General features: G+C 42.0%; 1 protein-coding gene across 1 annotated transcript; it reads right to left on the bottom strand.

The window, feature by feature from the left end:
- Positions 1 to 6,495: 6,495 nt before the first annotated feature.
- On the bottom strand, positions 6,496 to 23,314 carry fam110b (family with sequence similarity 110 member B). Its single transcript, XM_062405124.1, has 4 exons — positions 23,210 to 23,314; positions 15,416 to 16,041; positions 12,947 to 13,359; positions 6,496 to 11,685 (listed from the first exon to the last, which is right to left on the bottom strand). The coding sequence occupies exons 2-4, from the start codon at positions 15,536 to 15,538 to the stop codon at positions 10,779 to 10,781; spliced, it is 1,443 nt and encodes a 480-aa protein (XP_062261108.1). The 5' UTR covers positions 15,539 to 16,041; positions 23,210 to 23,314; the 3' UTR covers positions 6,496 to 10,778.
- Between the last annotated feature and the right edge of the window lie 4,314 nt (positions 23,315 to 27,628).

Below are 27,628 nucleotides of genomic sequence, written 5' to 3'. Positions count from 1 at the left end.
TCCAGTTGTTGTCTTGCAGTGCGGTACTGCTTGTATTTGGGGAAGGGTATTGTGGGGAAAGGCTTTTTCCTTTGCATTTTGCAGTGTGCTGTGTCCTGTGTGCTTTCCAATACCCAATATCACCAGGAACTCCTAAATCATTTTTTGTACAAGTTCCCTTGCGCATCAAGCATCACGTAAGGTCACTTGTATTTATTAATATTTCTAGTCCATCAGGAGAAATATAATGGACCTTCATTGATTCTGAAGTAAAGCTTATGGGTGTTGTGCAATAGTACGTAAAAAGTGTTACCATAGAATGGTGTGCCTTTAGGCACTCAATAACTTCGGTTATCAAAATAAAATATAAAACATTAATATTTAAAATATTAATATTAAATCATAACTTTAATTCGTTAAAGTTCTCGCGGGGCACCACCCTTCATAGAAGGGGAAAAGATAGCCAATCCATTGATTAAGATCAGTCTCATTTAGATCTAGTTCAATTAGAAATCTCAATATTTTAACATTAAAGATTATATAATGAACAATGAAGGTTATGGATTTCTTAACACTGTGACGGTTGGCAAAATTCACTTATGCAATATTAATGACAGATCATTTGTGAAAGAAGAACATTTATTATGAACATAATAAAGTATAAAAACACAAATTACTAAACAATCAAACTGACGCGGTGTGTGAGTGTGTGTGTGAATGTAAATTAGCATGCTTTAAAGAATGGTCCCTCAGATAAGAGCCCCCCCCTTCTTCTGAGGTTGCTTTACGGCCGTTGCTTTACGGCTGAGGGGGAAGGTTTAACTAGGTGAGATACTATGCGTGTCTGTGTGGATGTTAATCAGATAATGATAGTCAGGGACATGGGCCTGTGGCGAGCCTAACTATTAACCTTCATTTAACTTATGCCTACAACGTCACAGCATATATCAAACTTGTAAACACACCGAATTGAGTAAACAGTCTTGCTTAGTCCGAGGGAAAGAGGAAAAGAAAGTTGCTGTTCAGTTTGCAGTTCTGTGACGTCTCCTGGCTTTGTGGTCGTAGAGTTCTGCATTCGTGATTCTGTCGAGCCGTGTGCTCAGATGCTGGTTGAAGTTTTCCTGCAGGACATCGCGTCGCTACGAGGAGTTTTGTAGAGCTTGAAGGGCGAGGATAGAGAAGGAAGCTGGATCGGAGCTTGAGCAGCCTTCCGCCCTCGGGGAGATGGAAGAAGAGAGTCTGTAGCAGCCTTCCGCCCTCGGGAGGATTGTAGAAAGAGAGGCTGGACAGCCTGCTGGCCTTCGAAGGATTGTAGAAAGAGAGAGAGCTTGGGGAGACCTCTCCTTATATTGGCCCCGGTGACCTCACAGGTCTTGGACCAGAGTGACCAATAGGAGTTGACCCTGGTGGTTCTTGACACCTTTGTGTGACATTGCCCAGACCCCAGGACATGCAGCATCCTGTTACATCCTTGGGAGACTGAGTGGGCAAGGATATCAATGGTCAGTTCTACGATTACCTTGGGGGCAAAGGGGGTGTTTCTCATCACCTCTTGTTTGATCTTGCAGAACAGTCCGAAGGAAGAATGCGGTCTACGTGAGACAACTCAGGAATTATCTCAACCAACATGCAGTTTGAACAATGGGATTCAGGTTGCTTTTTGATCAATGGATTGAAATGATTAGCCCTCAGCTGCTAGCCATTGTGCAACTGTGCAGGTGGTAGGTTGCTCATATTAAGACCTTGAAATTGCGCAACAGCCTTCCTCAGTAGCTGAGTTTTGGTCTAAAATGCAGTGCAAATGTGTTGCAGTAGTTTATATTGCTATTGGGTTTGGTTGGGTTTATCCCTGCACTTCCCTTCACATAAATAATAGTGCGAGACTGGCTCAAGAACGAGTGAAGTCCTCTGACCTGGAGCAGGTAGTAAGGTGCTGGCTTAACTATTCATAATGAACTTTGTAGTTGAAAAATTACATCTTGGAACTGGCTTTATGTTAACCTCAAATAATTAGTAGCAATAATACTTGCATATCTCCTTGGCAACAGGGCCTCCTGACCGAGATAAATCCCTATGTGGTGACAGCATAATAAAGCAGCCAGGTGCTGCGTGGTTTTCTTTTCCTAGGGGAACAAAGTCTTGGTTTTGTTCCTCGAGGTTTTGCTTTTGCCCGTATTACAGCAAAAACAAAAAAGGCACTCCTGACTTTGTCAGGACAGGGTTCAATTCCCTACGGTGCCTTGCTTTCAAGAATGTTGTGCAATGGGAAGAACCCAATTCATTTAGGGGCCGATTCAGATCAAGGATTTTTTTTTCACGTTCTTTTACATTGAGAGAATATTCCCCGGAAATACTTCATTGATCTTGATGAGTTCAGGGAACTGATATCTATGAGTGTTTGAAATTTGTTGCAGTTTGATTAAATTCTGAGCCTTTGCTAACAAAGACTCAGAAGCTAATAAAACCTATTTATTAGCATCACTAAAAGCAATTTAATACCACATGAGATCTTGTTTACAAACTCCAAACCACACACTGTGGTCAGGGTAGGTTTGTCCAGGAACAGTGAGTTCCTGATGTCTTTGTGGATTTTGTTGCATTTGAACAGAACCAGATTCATCTTCTCATATAACTCTCAGCGAGATCACAAATAAACATATTTTCATAAAACTTTGAACTATTTACAGATTAGAATTAGTAGGCACGATATTCTGCAGAAACAACATAAATACTTACTTTTTATGATGAAGAAAATAATAGTAGTTGTAATAGGCCTCATGTAAACTTATGTATCCATTTGTGTGAGTGTTTGTGTGTTTGTTCGGGTGCAGGCATGTGTTTGGTTACATTTGACCAGAAGCACTTTAAAAGCAGCCCTGTGATGCTGCTGCTGTTTGACATAGTTATGGAAATTCCATCTTATTAGACCTCATTATCATTCTTCAATCTGTTTCTACTTAATTGAGATCCAGTAACGAGTAATCTAACGCGTTACTATTTCTAAACCAGTAATCAGATTAAAGTTACTTTTCCAAATCACTGTGCGTTACTATTTTGTCATTAATAGTAAAATATATATTTGATTTCTTCTTGCGTCTCTGGGAGTGAAGTCATGTAGCCCAGTGGTTTTCAACCAGCGTGCGTGCCGTGAGAGATCGTGCTGTGGGAAATATCTAATATCTAGTGTTGCACCGATGTATCGGCCGAGCATCGGTAGCGGCTCCGCCGGAGGCTCGGTGAGCGGGCCGCCTCAGCGCCTCAACGGGAATTCAGTCCCCTAAAATCGTAGAATACTGAGCACAAAAGTATTTTCATGACGTTTAAATACAGACTTATAAACTCTGGAGCGAACAACAATCTAAATTAATAGATAAATTAAATCATTCTTTATATTAAATCGATTCGTTCAACTCATCGTTCCCATAAAATAAATGCATAAATTCAAATATAAATAAATAAAAATAATCTATGAACACGTTTACTTGCACGTTAATACACAAACTATCCCCAGTGGCGAGATTATAGGTACACCGCGATCTGATCAAGGTGCAAGCGCAACAGCTGACTTAATTTTAAATTGTCAGACGCGTGTTCCTGAGAGGTCCTGCGGTTTTCATCTGCTGGATGATCCCCCCCCCCCCCCCCCCCCCCCCCCCCCCACACACACACACACACGATAGTTCAACGGAGTCAGGCGCAGCCTCTTTAACTAAACGCTTCAATCATTCGGTGTCCCGCAGTCCGAATTAAAATAAATAAATCTAATTGTACAGCATATTCGTGACATAAATCCTCCCATGCAGCTAATACGCCACAAATAAGCGGCTGCTGGCCGTGGTGGCTTGTGATGGGTCCTCCTGGTGGGCGGCGATGGACGGTGACTGAGGACTGAAGTGGCGTCTGGTCTGGATGGTGGATCGTGGTCTAGATGGTTGCTGAGCATGGACTGTGCTTCATCAATGCTGCTAGAGACTTTGATTATTGCTGATGTTCTCCTGCACGTGGCATCTATTGCACTTCTGTCCGTCCTGGGAGAGGGATCCCTCACATGTGGCTCTCTCTGAGGTTTCTACATATTTTTACCCTGTTAAAAGGGTTTTTTGTAGTTTTTCCTTACTCTTGCTGAGGGTTAAGGACAGAGGATGTCACACCCTGTTAAAGCCCTATGAGATGAATTGTAATTTGTGAATATGGGCTATACAAATAAAATTTGATTGATTGATTGATTGCTTTCCTCAGCACTTCGCGGTACACATCATCTCTCATGAAATTCCATTAACTATTCCATCCAAGGGACTCGGAATGTCACGCATAGGTGCCGATCCGACCTGCGTCTGGCCCCATCTGCACAATCACATGTCACAATCACAATCAAAATAATTAAAAATAATAATATATTTAGCAGTGCATCTGACTGATTATCTGCAGTTATTCACAAATGTACTCCATCTGTGAGTTTTGGGGGATTTTTAACGACAATGGTTTAGCCCTGGCCTTCTCCATTCGTCCCGTATTCCTCATTTTGGAAACCTCCTCTCTAAAACAAAACAGTTCTTCACCAGCATAAACAAGTTTAATTAAAGGAAACTCTTGCCTGCACTCTATTCAGCCATGCGTTCAGAATAGGAAATGCAACTTCTTCAGCCTTCGAAGGTATTCCCTTGGCTCACTAGAACAACCGGGAAGAGTATCTTTTGCCTTCACTCCCTATATCCGTCCTCGCATAAACACATTCCTTTTGAATCAAAGTTTGAAAAAACCTGATGTCTTCAAATGCATATAACTGGTGGTGGTTCCGGATCATCTGCTCATTCTTTGAGTGACGCTAGCTATACAGTTAAATTCTCTTTAAATCAGAATCAGAATTATTTTTATTGCCATGTATATTTGCACATACAGGAAATTGCCTTGGGCACTCTCCTCACTACTACACCTGGTCGGATGACCCCATACGTGCGAGCGGCGTATGTGCACCCTGTATTTTACTTTCGGTCCAGCGGACCTTATTTTCAGTTTTGTCATATGGCTTAATTTCTGTTACGGTGGCAGTGCCAATTTGCATTTCTGTTGACATTTAATCTCATTTGGTCTTGGACCGTAATTCTTTTGGTCGAATGACCTTTTTATTTACGTTTGGTCCTCGCGACCGTTTTTTAAGTTTACATTTTGCATTCACCATGGCTTTTACTCGGTCAATGGACCTTCACTTAAGTTTGCCATGCCACTTCATTTCCGTTGGCGGTGTGCAGAGCCGCTTTTAATTTCTGTTCGTCATGCGACTTAATTTCTGTTGCGGTGTTCAAATTCTGCTCAAAATCGTATCTAATTTTGGTCTCTGCCTTATTTCAGCTGTTCAAATAACCTTTTTATTAAGTTCTACATCTAGAACCTGCACTCACCACGACATTTTACCTTCAGTCCAGCGGACCTAATTTTCATCAAGCAACCTTAAAATGTTTGTAGCGGTCGCTTTATCGACATGTAATTACCGTTATATATTTTTGCTTCAGTTATGTTTTACATTTTAGATCCCTGTTTAAACTTGTGAATACCTCTTCATTTACCTCATATCTTGTCCACTCGGGGGCGTAGATGCACTCCAACGAGTCATCTTCATATTTTTTTGGATAAATGTATAACTATCGTCGTTTTCCAAAGTATGTATTATCCTCTAGGATTCTTCAACACAAGGTAAGACTCACCACTATCTCACTTCCCCTAATCTACATTCTTCGTCTTCCTTCTTTTGGGGGTATACCTGTAACACGATCTGCTCCACCCCCTTCTAATCCTGATGACATCACACAGGGGTCTAAAATGCCAAAGACTATAAATATTCGCATTCTCTGTGCACTGTAAAAAATAAACTCGTTAAAGTAAAAACCAAGTCTCTCCTGATTGAAATAGCCCCTGCTACTGATTCGAACAGGAAGTTCTTTGTTAATCCACTCTGCATTATCCAACCGGCTCCAAACTACTGACCTATGATCACATTCCTGACCTGAGCAGCTCCATATATAAATATTAGTTCAGGGTCAAAACGCCACCCACTGATCAGTGTGAAAATGAGGTTGTGGTAACATTGACAAATTGAGACAAAATTGCTCACACTACATCAGAGCACCTACTTGAACAGATCTATATGTCTGTATATAATAATAGTGATCGCACCACCTACTGGAAACAGGAAGTAAGCTTTGTTTTATAAATATCATTCAATTTACATAACATTTTCACAGATTGATCTGCCATTTGATAGCATGGACCGTAATGAGCAATTGGCAGGCAAGGATCGACATCGCGTGACGGACGCAGGAAGTGAAGCATTTATCCTTGCCGCTGTGCGCAAAACTTACGCGGAGACGTGCGCTTGGTCATCGATCGCTCTCTCCACCGACCGATCAGGCTTCAACGTGAAAGGCTCAGGCCTGTCAGTGCTACAGCATAACCCTAGTTTGTTATAATGCCACATTTTCCTTCAAGTAATTACATGAAAAAACGCAACATTGACAAAAGTTGGCAATCAAAAACATTCATTGAAATAATGCAAAATAAACTGAACATTGAAATGTTTTCTCTTTTCAGTCAGGCAAAAACTTGCAGTTCCATGTTGAAAAACATAGTGTCATATTCTCTGAAACAATCCTGCCCCAGTTTGATCTGAAACGTCTGTAGTATGGGCAAACATCAGATTTTTTTAATCTTTTTTTCTTTTCTTAACATAGACCTTCAGACAGAGAAAAAATTTAATCCAACGCATGGCTTTATATACATTTTCTTACAGCATGTACACACAAGAAAAAAGTTCAACAAAGCAGGTAACAAAAAAAAAACTGTCAATCCAAGCCAAAATAACACCAGTGACTGTGAAGCATGGTTATACTGCCAGAACAGTACAATGTTGTTATTAATGCATATCCCGAGAAGCAGCAGGATTTACTGGGGTCCGGCCGGGGGTTTGAGAGGGGGGGGTCCAACGTGCAGGCACAACCCTAAGGTCAGAGTGAGGAGAGGGGGAGACTCTCCCGGCTGGCCACTTCACTTCCACTTGAGTCTAATTTACTGAGAAGTTTGCATTCAAAGTGAAATTTCATGACATGACAGCATTTTTGGAACATGTTAGATGTTCTCTTGTTTTATTTCAAGGCCATACTTCTACTAACCTTTCCTTTTCATCAAATGATGAGCATATTACTTTTGGTTTCAATGATGGATTAAAACTTTCATTTAACAAATATAATTTCAATAATTTAATAATACAACTGGATGGTTTGCTCTGCCTTATCGCAGTGCTGAGATGAATGTTTCTAGTTTCAAATTAGTTGAGATGTAGCCAAGCTGATAGTTATGGCAGAAAAGTCAATAGTCCATTTAACTAAATTGTGCCTCATCTTTCCCTGCTATCTCTTACACACTATGTAATCACCATATGAATTCCAAACCATATACCTATAGTGAGGTGAAGTAAGGCAAACCCAGAGCTGTTACTGTTGATGAGGTGACGGAAGGTGGTGGGTTGACAGATACACTGATGGTAAATTGTGACTGAGGCATTGCATTCATATCGATATAACTTCAGACTTTGAGGTATATCAGTAACTTACAGACATGGATACAGATGACAAAGGTAATAGCGGAGGCAAATCTGCAGCCCACCTCTCTTTATTATCGAGTAACACACAGGGGCTTTTAAAGCTAAACATTCTGTGGCTGGCTTTGGGGACTGAATTGCCAACAGAGAGAAAGCAGAGCTGAGAACATCAACATCAACAAGGTTTTTATGATGAATGCTGCCTACAGTGTTATTTTGACATACAGCAGAATCTCTGGGGAAGTTTGTGTGTTTGCGATTTATAGGACAAGCTATTATAAAAAACTTTGGAGAGAATGCTGACATATAACATGACCACAATCACCCTTTCCGTTTATAATACGTCCTATATAGTGATAATGAACAGTTTCACAAGTATTACTTTCAGTCTGCATGTATAAGAATGGTGGTGTACATTATGACAGAGTTTTACGGACATTGTTTTGAAAGGAGAGTTTTGGTGTCCTGTAACATTACTATTGAGAATTGCTGAGTACTGTTCATCTTACCTGACTGCCAATCTTTGTTGTGGGCAGTTATGCTTGCGAAATACACGACTCATTGGATGTGCTCAGGGATTCTGTAGCTTTGCACGTGATATAAAAGTATATTTTACCGAAGAAAAGTTATATTGACAGTGTCATATACTTTATAACAGGAGTTCAGATTTCACTGTTTTACGACCCACCTGTAGTTTGGTTGATTTAGTTTTCACCCAATGACTTATTACTGACATATTATAATTGAACTAGGAGAAGTAAACATGACGCCATATGAACAGATCAGTGAGCCATTGATTGGACAGTCTGGCTGATCTCCTCCTGCATTATCATCAGAGCAAGATGGACCCACAAATGACAAAAACATTTGGATAACAGAAACCTGATTTGTGTATTCAATTTACATTGACCTTGACTGAGGGAGACTGCAACTGGACTGCGTTGTTCAGATAACATGAATCAGGGAAATTATCATATGATCAGGGTCAAACCTTTTAGACCCTGGTAGCCTTACACATTTAAGAGCAGTTTATCTTTAAATGCCATGCTATTTTCATCATATATCTACAATGTCAGACTGACCAGAAGCTAAGTGGACCAAAAAAGTAAAGTGAATCACTAAAGTAGAGCCTTGAGTGATCCATTACATTGTAAACAATATTTTCTACTTTTAACCAAATTGTGAATGAATTCTGAATATTGTCAGTGTAGTACAGCCACTGAATAACAATATCTCATCATAGGACACTAAAACTCTCCAGTGCAATGTTAAATTGCTTAAAATTATCAGGTTGATAAGAACATTGTTAATAAGTATTGTTTGAGATATTCGATTTTATATCATGTGTCTATCTGTCTTAACCTCTCACTGCATCTTTTTTTCTTTGTCACTCAATCACACACTTTAAAGCATTAAATGAGTAATTTTGATATCTATATTACCAGTTAAAAGTAATATAGTTAAAGGACCCATCATATGCCCATTTTACCACAGTTGATATGGTTCCTTGGGGTCTTAATGAAATGTCTGTAACATATTTTGGTCAAAATACCACAAGGATAATTAAAACAGGACCTTTTTAATCTGTCTAAAACAGCCCTCTTCAGATTTATCTGTTTTGAGTGCCCCGCCCCCTCACCCTCTCACCCTCAGTTAATCATTTAACAGTCACCTATAACAACTATCTAGTAGCTTCCCAAAGCTGTCTTTCCAAAGTGCTTTCTAGTTTTTGACAGATAGAGTTCCATATCCGTTTTTCTAAGAGTGCAGGACCTTTTCCAAGTTTGTAGTAAAATAAGAGATTTGAACACTATGACTAGCATTTTCCAAAGTGGACTTTTTGGCATGTCATTGCAAGAAAAGCACAAGTGGAACTAATACCCGTTGCTCAGTCCAACAACTGGACAACATCCTTGTAATTCAGAAGGGACAAATCGCACTATACTTTAGCTCTATTACTCTAGTATGATGTACTGATGATGCTTCTAACACACAACAGACGCAAACGAAACGAAACAAAACCATATATGTCATGATTAAGACAATGAAGACGATCAAGCAAGTTCGTGGTGTCGATGTACTGTATACAAAATCTCCTGAACTCCATAGCAGAATGAACGTGTTACTTACTGCCTCTGCCTCCAGCCCCACCCCTGAATCCTGCAGAGGATTTTTTGTTGTTGTTAACGGGTCTGAGGAGAGAACTCCCCCTGCGCTGATCATGTGTGAAAGGCTAATCGTGGAGATAGTCCGGACACAAATTTGTCTGAAGACAGCTTTGAACAAGTTAACAAACAAATAAAAAAAAAACATGTTTTCACTTGGTCATTATGAATCATTAGCTGGATTAGTACACTGACAGTATATTTTTTATTCAATCAACAAAACACTAGAAAAAATTCCCAAAAAGTAAGGGGTCTGAATTCTTCCTGAAGCCACTATATTTAGATGATGTCTCTATTTACAGTCCCACTTCAAACGCTTTGAATGGTCACCCATTTCTCCAACTGGGGAAACAGCCGTGAATGTGCAAAGAATCAGGGCTATCAACTCACAGAACGCATCAAAGATATGGGCAATGATTGTATTTTGAAACAAATTTAGAAACCAGCCTGCAACTAAAATGATATTTATATTGCGCTTTTCTATTTTTGCGCATTACAGTTTAGTTTTTGTCATTTACCCATTCACACACACATTCATACAGGGCATCTATTGCAACACTTTCTCTATGAAAAGGGGCAATTTTGGGGCCCAGTATCTTGCCCAAGGACACTTTGGCATGCGGAATGGGGAAGGCTGGGAATCGCAGTGCCAACCCTCTGTTAGAGAATGACCGCTCTACACCCCTCTACCCCTGTCCGACCAGCCAAAATGTACTCTGTGAGAAAGGCCTGTAATCCATTATGGTGAAGATGTGGTTTTATAGGTCCTAGGACTTATGTGTCTGTCGGTTTAAACTGTTTACTTATTTATATGTCCTTTGTTTATTTGTTTGAATATATGATTATGTTCCTATCCATCCATTCACATTTCCCTACATTTCCTTGGTGTTAATCTAGACCTTGGATGATAAGAGTCTGTTTCTAAATCTATTCATTTATTTCTTCACCTAGTTTGGATAGACCAGCCAGACTTTCTATTTGATCCATTCAATAATCCATCTATCCATTCTGAAACACAGCGCAGTTTTTCTGTAGTGCTTGTCCTAAACATGTGACACTTTTTGTGTCTCTCTTGCCTGTTTGATACTGTAAAGCCACTTTATGACTCTTGCATTACGTTCCACAGCTGAGATCCCATATGGCACACGCTCCCCAGCCTCCTCCTCCTTGTCCCCACCCTCATCCCCATCTGACAACCCATCATTGGAGGATTGCCGTGAGCGGTCGCATTCGGAGGAGATCATAGAAGCTGATCGGAAGTTCAGGCTGACAATGTCTGAATTGGCTCGTGCAAAATTCTCTGGACCAACTGCCTCTAGCTCCTCTGGGTCGAGGCCACAGTAGTTAAAAAAGCGTTCCACGTCAGCTCCAGCCCGGGCATACCGGTCTGACAGGTCTGATTTAGATCTGTGTAGTGAGGAGCGACAAGCTACAGATGAGCCAAGCTCTACCTCCAGATGGGGATTGATTGAAGTATTGGAAGGGTCTCCAAGATCACAAGGTAGCGATTGAGGGGTGGTACTGTCAAATGGTGATGCAGATGGATTGGGTTGAGGCGGACGCAATGACAAGGAAAGTGTGGGAGGAGGAAGGGATGCAGGGTTAGGTTTTGGAGGGAGGGGAGGAGCTGAGGAGCTGCTGGATCGGGCAGTACGGAGGGGCTTGCCATTGCACAGTCGCAAGAGGTCAGAGGAGGAGTGGGAGGTGAGCAGAGGCGGTAGTGGAGAACGAGAGCGATCAACGACTCCCTTGCCTCCTCTTTCATCCAGGACTCGTCTGCTGAGGTTGAGGTTTCCTCCTGGTTGTGGACTATGACGTCCCCCGCTGTTGACCGGGGGGACCTTCAGGGAATGGGAGAATGAGCGGAGAGAGTGTGAGGTGCTTGGACTGTGACCTGAGTCTGGAGGTCGCTCATTAAGTGTCATTGTAGATCGGTATGCTAATGGGATCCTAGGAAGAGAAAAAAGAAAAATATATAATGTAATTCTGAGGAGGTTATATGCCTTTTAGCTTGGACATGCCCTACACATATAAAAAAAATGAACAGGGTTACCTCAGAACCACTAATACTGCCACCGTACCATATGTAAATGTTCCTTGAGATAATGTATGTTGCGATATGGTGCAGGGCAAATAAAATTGAATTGAATGCCCGCATCTCTTTTAGATCACTGCTCCAGAATCCATCCAGACTTCCCCACACAACAATATATCAACGATTGACCGGAGTCAAGATAAATACTTGTTTCATCGGGCCTCATTCATCAATATATTCTAATTAAGTGTTGACTCATTCTTCAACTGCAGATATATTTGCATTTCTGTTCTTATTTTGATGAATGCCATGTGCTTGTTAGCTGGTAGCACGTGTCAGTGTTTCCTAATTGCCATAAGTAAATGCCCCACCAATGCCCATAAAAGGCCATTAGACTGCAGCGCTGTGTGCACACATATATCACAGAAATTGAAAAGAGCATTTGAGAAGTCAGGAACGTAAATTTGCTGTTCCATTTTGCAGTTTTAGCAGTGAATATAAACACATGTTCAGTGAATGCTGTATCATGAGAAAGTTGTATAATTGAAAAAAAAATGTACGTCAAAATAAATATTGCAAACTACAGAGGGGGAAGGAAAAAAGAAAAGAAAGGTGCAGCACATAATTGAAAACTCAGCACTGAACCTTTAACTGAGCGTCTGTGGTTCCTCGACCTGGGCCTGATGGGACCTAGTAAGACCGGACATACTGGGCCAGGTTCAGACAAGATGTTTTGAATAATATGCAGGTTTAGGTCCCACTTGGTGCGCAGTTCACACAGGGAGCCCTGAACCCACAGACCTGGTTGGACTGCGCACCGTGTGGTGCAGTTACATCTCCTGAGCAATCTCTCGTTTCAGAACAGAAATAAACTCTACAGAATTAACAGACTACAGTGTGTGGACAGAAAATTTTAACTAAAAGCTGTATGGTTGGTCAATGAGGCCCAATGTCTGTTTCAACCCAGAAATGTCTCTCAAATAAAATAAGAACTGACTGTTTTACTGACACATGAAAGCAGCGACTAGGTTTCACATGTATCTACTGCTAGCTGCTTAGCTTAGTGAGGCTTAAGCAGATGTGGCAGAGGCAGTGAGACAGTGTAGTTTCCTACAAAACTGTAGCAATGATCTGAATCTAGTAATTTACACAATACAAAGGAACTGCAGTGTTTACCCTGATGGCATCCAACTCTTGGCCATTTCCCCCGATGACCTCATCAGTACAGCACTCTTAGCTCCACCTCCTAGTCCTTCAGGTCCAGTGCCTGAAGAGGACGATGAATTTAGGAGATTTTTGAGTATCTCCAGGTTTAAATTCTCCCGTTTACTGCCGCCACTGCTTGTTGCACATGTGTCTGACTTTGCATTGTTATTCGACGCTTTGAAAGGCATCCCGCCTCCATTTCCTCCTCCACCAATCCCAGAGCCTCTCTTGGACAGCAGTGGGTGACAGACAGTAGGCTTTGCCAGGACGGGTGGTTTGATAGGCTCTTGCTTGGCATTGATAACTTCCTGGCTCTTGACGTACTTGGCTTTATCAGCTTCTAGTCTCTCAACAGCACTTAGGCGCTTTGGGTTAGGTTCCACCTGAGAAACAGATTAGGCATAATGTATTTTAATGATTACAATACTCATCCATCTTTTAAAAACACATATATTCTATCCATACATGTCCAGAGCAAAACCAACTTGCATAAGGGTAGAGCTATACAACAGCACTCAACCAATGAGAAATCATGCTAACAGAACCAGAACACTCTGCTTTACTACTGGAGCTACTCTCATTTATTTCACGATGGCTCTCATCAGCAAATACCGGTCTAATCTGTTGTATCAGTGTAAGTACTGCTACTGATCTGAGGTTTAATAATCAGGTATCAGTTATAATATAACTGCTCAACATTAAACTCCAAATTGTATATGTTAGTTGATGGCAGTAGAGGACACAGCTAAAGAAAGGATACCACAATTTGTTGATTATAGTTAGTACAAGAGAAGTGGAAATGCAATCACAAAAGGGCTAAAGCAGACCAGGTCCATGGTAAACTTTAACAGAGCAGGACAGAATTAACTCTGACTTCAATTAATCCTATGTTTAGCACTTCGTCTTAGGAGACTGCTCAAAAAATTTAAGAGAACTTAAATCACACATCAGATCTTGATGAACAAAGTATTTAAGTTGAAAGTCTTTACTGATGTACATTGTATAATTGTTGAGGACAAAATTACATAACAACAGTCAGTGGCAACCCAAATCATCAACCCATTGAGGGCTGTTTTTAAAACCACACTGATAATCGAAGCAAGAAATTGTGATCACAAGCTGATTAATCTTGTGTGAATTTGTAACTCATAATGTGACTCAGAAGTGTGTATGGCCTCAAGACAACATCTGGGCATGCTCCTGAGGACTGTCCTGATGGTGTCCTGGGGGACCTCCTGCCAGACCTGGATCAGGGAATCAGTGAGCTCCTGCACAGTCTGTGGTAGGACTTGGCGGCGTTAGATACACTTATGCCTAACGTCCCATAGTTGCTCAATTGGATTTAGGTCAGGGGAACATGAGGGCCAGTCAATGGCCTACACACGCTGGCCACATGAGGCTGGGCATTGTCCTTCACCAAGAGGAACCCAGGATTCCACACTGCACCAACATAAAGTCTGACAGTCGATCTGAGGATTTCATCCTGGTACCTAACAGCAGTCAGCTAACCGTTGGCTATGATACAGAGGTCTGTGCGACCCTTCAAGGATATGCTGCCTGTAACATCATCCAACATGACCAGTTTGTCAGTGGGTCAGTGAGGGTCTGGAGAAGCATATCCTTGGAGGGTCGCACAGACCTCTGTGTCATAGCCAACGTTAACCTGACCACGGTGTCTCCAGATACTTTCACGCCTGTCACATGTTCTCAGTGTGAACCTCTTGTCATCTGCTAAGACGAACCTGCAAATTCTGGTGTTCTCTGGCAAATGCTTATCGAGATGATGGGTGCTGTGAGCACAGGTTCTAATAGAGGACGTCAGGCCTCTTGCCACCCTCATGGAGTCTGTTCCTGACAGTTTGGTCACGAACCTGCACATTGGTAAACTGCTGGAAGTAATTTTGTCAGGCTTTGGCAGTGCTCCTCCTGTTCCTCATACCACAAAGGAGCAGTTACTGATCATGCTTCTGGGTTGATGCCTGTCTATGGCCCTGTCCAGCTCTCCTCGGTTACAGGATAAGGAGAATGCAATTGTCTGTAGACGCCACATGTCTTGCTTTGCCTCTCCATTTCACCTGTTGACAATTTAATTTGCACCAAAGCAGGTGTAATAGATTCACAATTACATTGGCTTCCTGAATGGACAGATTGATATAACTGAAGTTTACATGACTTGGTATTCTACTGACACAATTAAGTGATTCCTTAATTTTTTTGAGCAGTGTACTTTGCATTGCACCATGTTATACAATTCATACAAATATTGTGTTTTATTGTATTTTCAATCTTTTGTTTTTTATTATAACACATACACCCCCCCCCCCCCCATATTATTGTACTTTGATCTTAGTAAGAACACAGAATGTGTTTGCCAGCTCTTTACTCTGACACACAGAGACAGAGAGAGTTTCAGCAGATTCCAGAGTAATGTAACAGTACCTGTCTTCTGAAGTAGTCAGGGCCCTTGTTGAGTATACGGAGGGGTACAGCCGAATTGAAGGCCGTTGCGGGGCCAGCAGCCTTGCTATCTGGCAGGTCTTGTGGCAGTGTCTCTGTCGGCATGGCAACAAGGCGACTGGGGTGGCCGGCCGTGGTGGCTGGATGTGTGGGGGGTTCGACGGAGGGCAGGGAAGCCGCAGGACCCCCAAAACATGAAGACTCAAGGTGGAGAAGAGAACGTTTAGAATGAGATGAAGCTCCTGACCCTCCTCATTGCCTGAGCCAGACTTACTGGTACTCCAGTCAAATATTCTACTGCATTGCATGTGAAGGACAGTTTCTTTCTGTTAGCAGCTCTTCACTGGTCTTTGATGAGAGGTCTCTATTAGTCTGTGGTTCTTAGGTTTGGAACTTTTCATCAAGCAAGATGGACAGAAAGATTGATGAAAAGAGAGAGGGAGAGCAGTTACACCATGGAAAGGAGGTTAGTGAGTACTGAGAAGTGAGGACAGTCGTGTGGATGAGTGCTTCCACAGGGCCCTAGGAAAGGCAGAGGATGGCAGGAAATGAAAGCCTCACTGCCTCTTCTCAGCCCCGTCAACTCTCTTTTCAGTTCGCCACACAATCTGAAATCAGGAAAGAAAAAAAAGAGAGAAAGATAAAGCCAATGGGGTTTAATTCAGATTGTGACATCATGCACCAAGCAACCATAGCAGGGAGAGCAATATCACAAACACACTTGAATGCCACAGTACATATACACACTCATACACACAGGTGGTGTAAATAACTGATGCCTTATGATTATTAACTAAATTAGAATTACCACACAGTGGTTGTACCAGCCAACCAGTGCAGTTTTACATTAAATTAAATTCACAAGGCAAGAAATATGTGTTGTGAGGTCACAGTGATATTTACCTTTGACCTTTGCCTACCAAAATCAAATGGGTTAGTCCTTGAGCCTAAGTGAATGTTTTCGCCAAATGTGAAAGGATTCCTTGATGGCGTTCCAGATATATCACTTTCACAAGGCGAAAAAGGTGCTTTGTGAGGATACAGTGACCTTTACCTTTGACATTTGATCACCAAATTCTAATCAGTTCATCACTGAGTCCAAGTGAATATTTGTACCAGTGTTGAGGCATACAAATGCCTTTAATGGGCCTGATTCATCAAATAAAGTGTGTTTTTTCTGAAATCTGTTATCGAGAAAGTTTAGAAGAACTTGTTTTTACCTGTGTTCTTATGGTTCATGAATGCGATTATATTCTCAAATGAAAAGTATCTGCTAGTTATAGGTAGGTAAATGCCTATTCAACATGTTCGTGTGCACATAGAAATTGAAAATAAAATGATACATGGGATGCATTAGACATTCAGCAAAAGTTACACAGTTGATGGAATGAAAGACGGGTTTGATCTAAAATCTGAAATAAAGCCATTTTCAGACATGACCTTCGAAGGATCTCCGGAAAGTAAGGTCCAGACTTTATCCATAGATTGGCTTTCATACATAAACAATGCAGTGGGAGATTATTTGCTCAGATGAGATGGTGAGGTAGTGGAGCAGGCAGAGGAAGGTGTTTAAATTGTTTTTGTTTGTAGCACATTGACCCTGAGGACACACCAGGGAGCCCTGCACAGCTCCTCTCCCCCAGGCAGCACAGAGGCATGGACCCAAGGACCCCTGACAGCTCCACTGCACAGGCCAGAGTGCACTCAGCCCGGCCATAGCACCACCAAGCCTTATGCAGACACCAAGGGAGCCGTGCACAGCTCCACTAAGTCGACGAATAGTGTTAATTTGGGGTCTTTTCATGCATGATGGCCCGTGAAGAGGTTCAGTTTTACAGTTTTACCGGCTCTGTCGGTAATTTACTGCTCCTCTCTGTGTCTCTGTCATTCACACTGCCAAAATTTAGCAAAAATGCCCCGCCATCTCCTCCGGCTCTCCATACATTGCCTACGTTTTTTTTATTCTGTTTTTTAATCAAGTCTGAGTATACACTTGTCTGATGACACTGTTTGTGTGTGTGCGTGTGTCTGGCCGTTTGTGTTAAGCGAGGGAGAGACAGAGAGGAAGATATGTAGGAAAACCCCTAGCAGTACTCATATTTATTATATATTAATATATTTTGACACTGAGAGAAGTCGAGATACTTGACTTGGACTGTTATCAACAGCACTTTGAGAGATTATCACCTTGAATATTACAGATGAGATACAAAGACATTCCATATAATTGTACAATATGTTTATTTCTTTCAGTACATCAGTTCTGGCTGAGGTAACCTAGTATCATCACAGTGTGATGCTTCCACCTGCCTAATACAGAATAAACTGTAAACACCAGTCTTGGCTGCTTGACTTGACACATCTGATATCACATATGCCAAAAGGCCAGAAAAGTATTTACAGTCTTCACCCTTTGTAGTGACTATTTGTTTTCATAATTTTTTTTATTTAGAGTTTATTTTTTGTCATCACATCACCACATGCATCTCCAAGTCACTAAATCATGATGGCAGGAATCTTTTTAGAGTATACATAAATGTATCACCCAGTGATACATAATAAGAATCATGACATATATACATATTTACATGTGTACAAAACAAACTGAAAATCAACATATACTGAATTTGTTTTAATTCAAAAAGAAAATTTTGTTAAATAAAAAAAGGAGAAAAAAGACAGTAGAATGCTTTACTTTAGGTAAGGTAGTAGTCCACTAAGTGAATGTCATGGAGCATCACATTCCACAAATTTGTATTCACTTGTCATTTAGACAATCTCTTTTCAAACAGTTTTAAGTTCCCCCTCATTTTGTGAGTTGGATATTCCATTTGAGACACTTGCTGAACCGTGTCCTGCCATTTCTCTGTTTGGGGACACTTTCTGGAGCCAATTTCTTGTTATCTGTGCTTATATGTGCAGTATCTTTAATAAGTATTTATCAGGTTTGTTTTGTATTTGTCTTCAATTTTGCCAAGCACCCCAAGATTTGTGTTCAGTTGGATAACCCCTTTTAGAATAATATTGATTGCTCCCTGATTTTATTCCAGAATAATTGCACTGATGGGCGAAACCAAAAAATATGACTAAAATTAGCATAGGATTCGCAACACTCCCTCCAGCAATTTGTTGTTTTTCTTTTAATTATATTTTGGTTGCTGTGTTGAGGTAACAAATTAGTGTGTCTATATGTTCAATGCATATTCTCTAAGCTAAGGAGATACTGTAGTTGTATGAACATTACAATTAATTTCCTTCCAACTTTCCTCAGATATATATATATTGTAGCGTCCCCGCTTACAAACAACACCAAACTTTTTCTTTGTTCAGTAACTTTTATTATAGTTAACACGAACATGTACACTTCTAATTCTAACTGCGTCACATCACACCCCAACAACTCCCTCCGTCACCCCAATTCCTCATTGACCCCTGATCCCCAACAAAACCAGCCAATGAGAGTCTGACATCCCCACATAACCCCATCCTATTGGTCTGGTCCGGCGTCGTAGTTCCTCTTCTGCCTTACACCAGCTGTCCCCTGGCAAACTTGTGAGCGGACTCCAGGCGATCCTTTAATTTCCTGGAATATTTCGGCCCCGGAGGATCCAGCGGGGTGTCCGGAGGACTACCCATCAACATATCAGCCGGAGTCCGGATTTCCCTGCCTAGCATGAGTAGGGCAGGGGAGCAGGATGTGGAGTTCTTGGGTAGCAGAGGGGGAACATGGGTGTCCCAGTCCTTTGGTGTTTCGCCGTCACTATGGCAAGCTGTTGTGCCAGTCAGCGGTTTAGGGCTGCCACAAACGACTATTTTCCTATCGATTATCTGTCAACTATTTTACCGATGCGTATATTAATCTAAACGATAAATTTTCCTCCCAAAAAATCTAATTCACCTTTTCATTTCATGTCCAAAGCTCCGCGCCGCACCGCACAGTGCCAAGGAAAGCCAGGCGCCTCTTATCCATCCCCTTGTTAAACCTTTGTGCGATTCACATGGGCTGCGATGCGCCTGGCAACTGCCCCGATGGTTTCGGCGTCGAGTCTGTAGAGTTTGCCTTATAATGTGTGAGACTGTGTACTAATGTTGACACCTTTATTTGGGTCCTCACTTCCATGTCTGACCCCGCTCCCCACATTCATTGCCTGATCCTATTGGTCCAGAACATACCAACATGGGGGCTTCCTATAAGCTAAACCCACATGTCAATCTACTGATACCTCTATTTTTCCGCTCGCCCCAAGCGTATCGCGCCAGGAAACACATTGGATTTTAAACATTAATAATGCCATATTTTATATGATATAAGTGATCAAGTATGCATCCCATACTTCCCCTTCTGTTGTCCTGGTGTTTTAATTTCCCCAATTTTCCCAATCACATAATTAAATGACCCCCTCTGCCCATCCGCTACAAGCACAAAAGCAGATAGACAGAGAGAGAAAGAGAGATGGGGGGGGGGAGCTATCATCAAGACCATCATCATTTACCCCCAAACCAGTACATTGAATGGGTAACATACAACAACAAGCGGAGAAAGCAGAATCATTAGCTGACTAGCGCTGAGAAATGTGCGTCCTGTGTGGACAGCTGGGCACCTGCACGCTTGAGACACACTCTCTGTGGGGAATATCAGCCAGCCATCATCCATCAGCCTCTCGAACGTGGCAGGGGCATTGCAGAGGCCAAATGGGAGAACCTCAAACTGACACAAACCTCCGTTAGTGATGAAGGCATCTTTGGAACTGGCATCAGGGGCGAGGGGGACCTGCCGATATCCGCTGCACAGATCCAGCGAGGAGAACCAGGAAGACCCCGCCACTGCATCAAGGGCCTCATCAATGCGCGGAAGGGGATAGGAATCCTTTTTGGTCACTTTGTTGAGGGGCCTGATTTCCACACAGACGACTTTCCATCGAGTCGTCCTTCTGCTTTTTGGGGACCATGACTACTGGGGAGGCCCATGAGCTGGAGGAGGGCTCAATGAGTCCACCCATTTGCAACTTCCGCAGAGTTTTGTCTGCGGCTACTTGTCTGGCCAGGGGAAGGCGTCGTGGTCTCATCCTAATGAGCTGTGGCTCTCTAGTGTCGGTGTCGTGTTTGATGAGTTCAGTCCGACCAACATCGTTCTCTGACAAAGAAAAACAGTCCTTGAACTGCAGCAGAAGTTGTAGTAGTAGACTCTGTCCATTGTGGTTTAGTCCCTCACAGTTGTTCTGCCAGAGCCCTTTCACAGTCCAATGCCCCAAGAACATCCAGCCCCAGTATGCAATCTTCGAGGTCTGCGACCCACACTGGACAGCGGGCAACCCTCATCCCCAACCCCAGAGTAACTAATATTTCCCCCACCATAAGTGTTCGCTCCCCGGTGACTGTCTGAAGTTTCACCATGGTGGGGAAAATATTTGTTTTATTCTTCACCATCTCTGATTTCACCAGCGTAGATGAAAAGCCTGCGTTCACCAGCGCAAAACAGTCCGTCCCCTCGATAGTCAATGGTGCATACCAGCAATCTCCAATCCACGTTTGGCCCAGCAGGATGAGCCGTTCGAGCTTGCCGTCAACCTCATCTGCTGATGGTAGCACTCCCACCTGATCGGCGAGATCCCTCAGCAGCTCCCCAGGTCGAAGCTGTATTGCACAGTTCAGAGCGAAGCAGGCTGGCTGTAGAGCACAATACGAACCATCTCTTTAGAGCCCCCAGTAATGCATCATAGTCGCTCCCATCAGCAGGGCTTAGCAGCAACAGGCTAGTCAGAGCGTCCCCAGTAAGGCACATTGCGAGCTGGAGGGCTTTCTCCTCCACACACCACTTTCCAGCCTGGGCTTACAGTTCAAATTGTGCATGGAATGCTTCCCAGTTAGCTTTCCCGTCGTATCTGGGGGTTTTTTCCCGTCGTATCTGGGGGTTTTCATTGACTACGCCCGCGAGTTGTGGCCTGCCATTCGTCCGTCGAACTGACCCTGACTGAAGCCAGCCCCTCCGGCCATTCTCCGGGTCATTTCTCTCACCCTCTCTCTGTTTTCGGCTGCACTCTGTCAGCGCTGTTAAAATCCGGACGGTCGGTTTCCTTCTTGAGCTTCTTTAAACTCATCTTGATAAAGTCACTGTAGCCCGCTCTGCGCTCGTAGCGGAAACCGATGGCAGACTTTAAAAAAAAAAAAATGTATTTCACTTCTGACACCAATGTAGCGTCCCCTCTTACAGACGACAGTGAACTTCTTCTTTGTTTAGTAACTTGTATTAAAGTTCACACGAAGATGTCCACTGCTAATTCTAACAAACAAACAAAATTCTAACCGCGTCACATCACACCCCAACAACTCCCTCCGACACCCCACTTCCTCATTGACCCCCGCTCCCCAACAAAACCATCCAATGAGAGTCTGACATTACCACATAACCCCATCCTATTGGTCCAAAACAGTCACATGTCCCACCCCGACCTCCTTCACTGACCCTCAGGATATCAGAACGCTCCTTCAACAGGTTGCTTTAATGCACATACGTCAAAACCATACATAAACATAAACATAAACCCAATCGTTACACTATATTAATTCTTCTTCCCATTTTAGTTTTGCCCTTGTATCTTGTTGTACATGACTGCTTTCTAAGATAGCATAAACTGATGAGATCATGTGATACTTAAAACATTGTTGCAAATCTTTATTAACAATTGCACAAGTAGATGTAAATCACCATTGGTCTTCATTTCTATTTTGCTAGTGTGACTCTAACTTCTCATTTGTAGGTAGCAGAAGTAGAAGTAAGAATGTGACAGGTTCCCTTTTTTGCCTTATAAGGTCAGTCCCTTTCTTGCCAAAGTATTAAAATCTGTAATTTGTTTATTTGGTCCAAATTCAGGGCCTTCCTTTATCTCTCTCAGATCATCCATCCTCTCACAGTATCTCTTAATTCTATTCCACACCTCCAGTGCATTATTGTATTGTCAGTTATTTGTGTCATTCAATGACTGTCTTTACAAAAGGGTAATGTTTATAATGAGACACATGCTCTTCTCTATCAGCCTTCACCTAGCTTCAGAAGTTTCATTTAACCAAGTGCGAATTGATTGCATTTGGGCCGTGTAATAATATTACTTTTCTTTCGCCATTATAATTGTAAACTATTTTTAACTGATCGTTTTCAATCATTCCTTACCAATGTAGTTATCATTTTATCCAAATATTAAAAACCCTTGCACTCCAAAAACAACGTCTTACTTTCTGTTCACCTACACAGGAGGGTACCTGACAATGTGCAAGATATTATTTAGTAATAACTCCAAGGCATGATAAGTATAGACAACAAGTCAAACTAATTCAAAACGAGCTGTAACCTCAGGAATGAAAGCACAACACACAGGATCATGAGCAAATGCGTGCATGCGCGCTGGTGGTGGTGCAATGCAATGCCAAACCCCCACCGCAAAAGCAGCACAGCCATGGGTGTCCCGCAGCCAGGAATATGGTGTTCCTGAGCCGGAGCCAGCGCTGTGCCGACTCACCGGAGCGCTGCTTACATAACCGAGGAGCACGCAGCCCCTGACAGCATCACTAATCAGCTCAACAGACAAACATTGCGGTGAATCAAAGGTTGCTGCCCGTCTCACACTAATCCGAACAATAGCCATATTTTCGACATGACAGAAAAAATTGAGAAAAACGCACGTCCGACACATCGTTAACAGCGTCATTCCGGTGCCAGTCTTTCAAAGTTCAACAGGCGGCCAATTTGGCATCACAGCTTAGGCAGTTCGACGACCTTACCTGAATTTGCTGCTCCTGAAAACAAAGGATGCTGCTGCGGATTTTCTCCGTTGGATCGTTGCGTCTGCTCGGCCTGTCAGCATCCTGTTCCCAGCCAGCGGCACCACTGTCACGCCGCATGGCAACAGGGCTGCATTTCCGGTCACTACTTTCACAGTAACGGTCAAATGTTTACGTCGTGTCTTAATAAAATATGCCCAAACACCTGAAACAGTGTTCCTGTTGTGTACTGTTTGTAGTTTAAATATAAGAAACTATAAAATATGATATAATACATTCTATAATTATATATACAATGTAAAGTGTACTTTTTTTCAATTCAATAGTGATGTCTCAAAATGAATGTTAAGATTTAAAAAGAGTCATCGATCGAGACAATTTTTTAAATACAAACGCGATTGTTATTTTACACACATAGCAGTCACTTCGCAAGGGTAGTTTGCTCCCTCTTTGGCTTTTATTTTGGAACGATCTTTTTCCTGGTCAGTGTTGTTCTAACGCTCGCTGCCTTGTTGCAGCTCCCAGCAGCTCAGTATCCTCACCAACACACAGGCAGCAGAGCGGGTGTGCAGAGTGCGGCTGAATGTACCCTGACTACATTCGATAGCAGCTCTGTTCATTTACAGAGTCACACGCAGACTCTGTCTATGGTCTCCTTCAGTATATCTCCGTTAATCGTTATACTAAAAGAAGTATTCGTCCGTCTGAATGTCAGCCAGCCAGTTCTCCCCTATGAATATGAATGGAGCGCTCCATTCCTTAAAGGGCCAGTGCGTGTCTTGGCTTTAGGTACGTCGAGATGGACTGCGACTGATCGACAGGCGTCCACCTGCAGACAGCAACTGATAACAGATTTCTACATCACGTCCTAATTTGTGATTGGGTCATAAAACCTAGTATATTGTCAGTTTTAATACTACCTGCCTATGTTGCAAGTTGTGGCTGACAGGTTTAAAGATTATCCTGAGATATTTAAGGTAACAAAATCTTTCTTTTAATGTGAGTTTCTTCTGACACATTTCAGAAGGGATCTTACAGGTGTCATCTCAAGTTCTTAAAGCTTGCATATGTATTTTAAGACTGTTGAGTTTTAATAAACATTTAATCACAGCTTTGACTCTAGTTTTATTAAACTGGTGACGTGAATGTAGCAATATGAATGATTATGTTGGATTAATGGCCTGGGCTCATTTGAATGGCAACTCTAGTTGCATGTAATAACTCCATGTGTGTGTCAACAGGTTAGTCATATGGTTTTAAGGAATGGGTGTTGCAAAATAATTGACTAGCGCCCTCTAAAGGACAGCCCCGGCACCACGTTTGGCCGACATGAACAAAAATAGATGGGGACATGTGTCTTTTAATAACAAACAAATAAGTCTTGTGGATAGATATGCTAGACCAAACAGGTAGCCTGTCATTTTGGCTTTAGTGGTCATTTTGGCCTTATTCCACATTTTTACTTTGAAGTACTTGTCCCAGGGCTTTCGTCAAATCAACTTCAAATTAAGATGAGTGTCAACACAACAAGATGGAGATAAAAATGGATTTAGAGATCGATTCTTCGTCACACAGTGTGACCGTGGCGTGGCGTCAAAGTTTGATTAAACGCCATCAAAACACTAGGTTCTGTATCTCAGACGTACATGGTCCAATCAAGTCCAAAATAGACATGTAAGAAAAGGGTTCTGGCCTGATGACATCTACACAGAAATTATGACTTGAAATCACAGCGCCCCCGGTGGCTACAGGAAGTGACATGTTTCATATTTTGATGAACTGCTCCTGGCTGATTTACAATATACAGCTTAAAAGAACTCAGTCAAGTCTTTGGATCATGGTCAGAATTGTGACATTTTCTCAAACCCTGTAACCATTGATGTGCAGCGAAGGATAGTCCTTCGCAAAAGGACAGGATGTTGTCATAACTCCACTGTGCATTGTCCTGTCACTACCAAACTTCTGTCTCCTGATCAGAGTCCACGTCTGAACAGCTCTATCTCACATTATTTCCTCAGTGTCATAGCGCCACCTACCGATTCGCCATGAAACAGGAAGTACTTTGTTAATCCACTCTGCATTATCCAACCGGCTCCGAACTACTGACCTACGACCACATCCTGATCTGAAGAGCTCCATATATAAATATTAGTTCAGGGTCATAGCGCCACCTACTGATCAGTGTGAAAATTAAGTTATGGTAACATTGTCCAATTGACACAAAATTGGTCATGCAACATCCGAGCACCTACTTGAACAGATCCATAGGTCTGTGAGTGATAATAGTGATGGTGCCACCTACCGGCAACAGGAAGTAAGCTTTGTTTTACAACTATCACTCGATTTACATACAATTGTGTGTGATGTGCAATTGATAGCGTGGACTGTTATGATCGCGTGATGGACACAAGAAGTGAAGCTTTTATCCTTGCCACAGTGCGCCAAATGCATGCTACGCAGAGACATGCCCTTGGTCATCGATCGCTCTCTCCACTGACCGCAACAGGCTTCAACGTGCGGGTGCTCGGGCCTGCCGGTGCTACAAAGTATCTCTAGTTTTATTTATAATTCTACGATAGAAAGACAAGCCTTTTTCTCTCTCTTTTTTCTATATGACAGAGTGGAGCCCAGTAAAGCAGCAGAATCGGCCCAATTTAACCAACATGTGTTTTCCAACAAGGTAGATCTGAAGATGGGGGAACAGCAATTGGAAGAGCTGCACAGCTTTTGGGAAATCTGATACTGGAAGGAAAAAGTGAGGGCCTCAAGAACAAGAAATTGACAATTTGGGTCCTTCAATTTCGTTTTTTTAGAGCAAATAAGATATGTGGTAGTTCTTAATGTAAGATTTATATGCTAAAATGTTCTTGGAAATGTTGTGTTCCCCTTGAAAATTATTTCTGATTCTCTTATTTGCCCAGTAACTCAACGCCAACCAAAGGAGATCTGTTCAGAGATCCCAACAATTGATAGAATAAAATGTTTGTGTTATGCTGTGTTGAATAAAGTGCGACAGAATGTTTGATCGTTGTGTGTTCTGATTTTGTGGAGGCAGCTCGTCAGAGCACCTTCAGCTGAACCAGGGAGAGTTAAGTTGTACGTTTCTGGCTGGGTTTGGAAGACCTCCCAGACAGCGGTGATGTAGGGTTTAAAATGTAGGGTTTCAGATGCTGGGCCAGCATAGACTGAGAGGCATAATCAAGTAGGAGAGTGTATAGAAACTTTGTGCCGAAAATGGACTAGATGTACACAAGTACAGAAGGGACATTTCACTGAAGGTGGTTAAGAACAACAGACCTAAAATCCTTTGGGACTTCAGAAGAACAACTACAACCTATGTCGCAAGTGAAATCCAATGAGATCCCCGTGCTTGTAGGAGCATTAAGAGCTGTAACCCCTATCTGGGGGAGCAGATCCCAGATCCAACATCTGAAGCTTCTGTCCAGAAGAGTTTATGCCACATTTTTGCCAATAAGGCCATCATATCACCAAATTACTACAACAGTACTTTACTTTTTTTGCCATGTTCATATGTTCAGTATTTGCTCTTTTCTAAATACACGTTTTTGTTATTGCAGGTTGAGGGTCTCACTTTTATGTTGGGGAGGATCAAGTATTCAAATCCTTTACTTAAGATGTGTGACAATATCATATTAATATATAATATAAAGACACATTTCATTAATTAAGTCCTGCATGAAAAATCCTTCCTGAGTATAAGAACACAAGTGTTAGCAGAAAATGAGCTTGAGTTTTATCCCCCGCCACCCCAGAGTATTAAATATTAGTACAAATTTTATCCCTGTGAACGTTTATTAAATATGACATTCAATGATTAATATCAATCAATCAAATTTTATTTGTATAGCCCATATTCACAAATTACAATTCGTCTCATAGGGCTTTTACAGGGTGTGACATCCTCTGTTCTTAATCCTCAGCAAGAGTAATGAAAAACTACTTAAAAAACCCTTTTGACAGGGTAAAAATACCTAGAAACCTCAGAGAGAGCCACATGTGAGGGATCCCTCTCCCAGGACGGACAGAAGTGCAATAGATTCTAGCTGTAGGAAAACATCATCAAGATTAAAGTTTTTAGCAGCATTGATGAGGGTAAACATCCCGAAGGACAACTCCAACATGACATGCCAAGCAGTCCCGCTGCAATCATAATATAGCTATGTATAAGTAATATTTCACTGTTGTAGCAGCTGCAGCTAGAGTAAACTGTATGTTGTATATAGGCAGGGACACTAGAGAAATATGAGGGATCATCAGATTATTAATGGGAAAGGAAATATAATCCCTGTTTGAAGAAGAGTAGTCAAAATGTAAATTAGCAGTTTGTAATCAAATTTTCTAAGAGTGATAAGACTTCTGTTTTCTATAACTACTGGGTCTTTGTTAGGTTTTGGAATT

The sequence above is a fragment of the Platichthys flesus genome, chromosome 14, assembly GCF_949316205.1.
Source record: "Platichthys flesus chromosome 14, fPlaFle2.1, whole genome shotgun sequence".
Classification (NCBI taxonomy): Eukaryota; Metazoa; Chordata; class Actinopteri; order Pleuronectiformes; family Pleuronectidae; genus Platichthys; species Platichthys flesus.
The sequence above is the reverse complement of the archived record's forward strand: the minus strand, read 5'-3'. Positions and strand labels throughout refer to the sequence as shown.

Bases quoted from the DNA above. Each gene is read 5' to 3' on its own strand.
- fam110b (XM_062405124.1), bottom strand. From the start codon at position 15,538: ATGCCGACAGAGACACTGCCACAAGACCTGCCAGATAGCAAGGCTGCT. The intron at 13,360-15,415 runs GTACTGTTACAT...TCTGTTTCTCAG, and splicing joins CTGACTACTTCAGAAGACAG to GTGGAACCTAACCCAAAGCG. The intron at 11,686-12,946 runs GTAAACACTGCA...TTCTCTTCCTAG, and splicing joins AAGAGTTGGATGCCATCAGG to GATCCCATTAGCATACCGAT.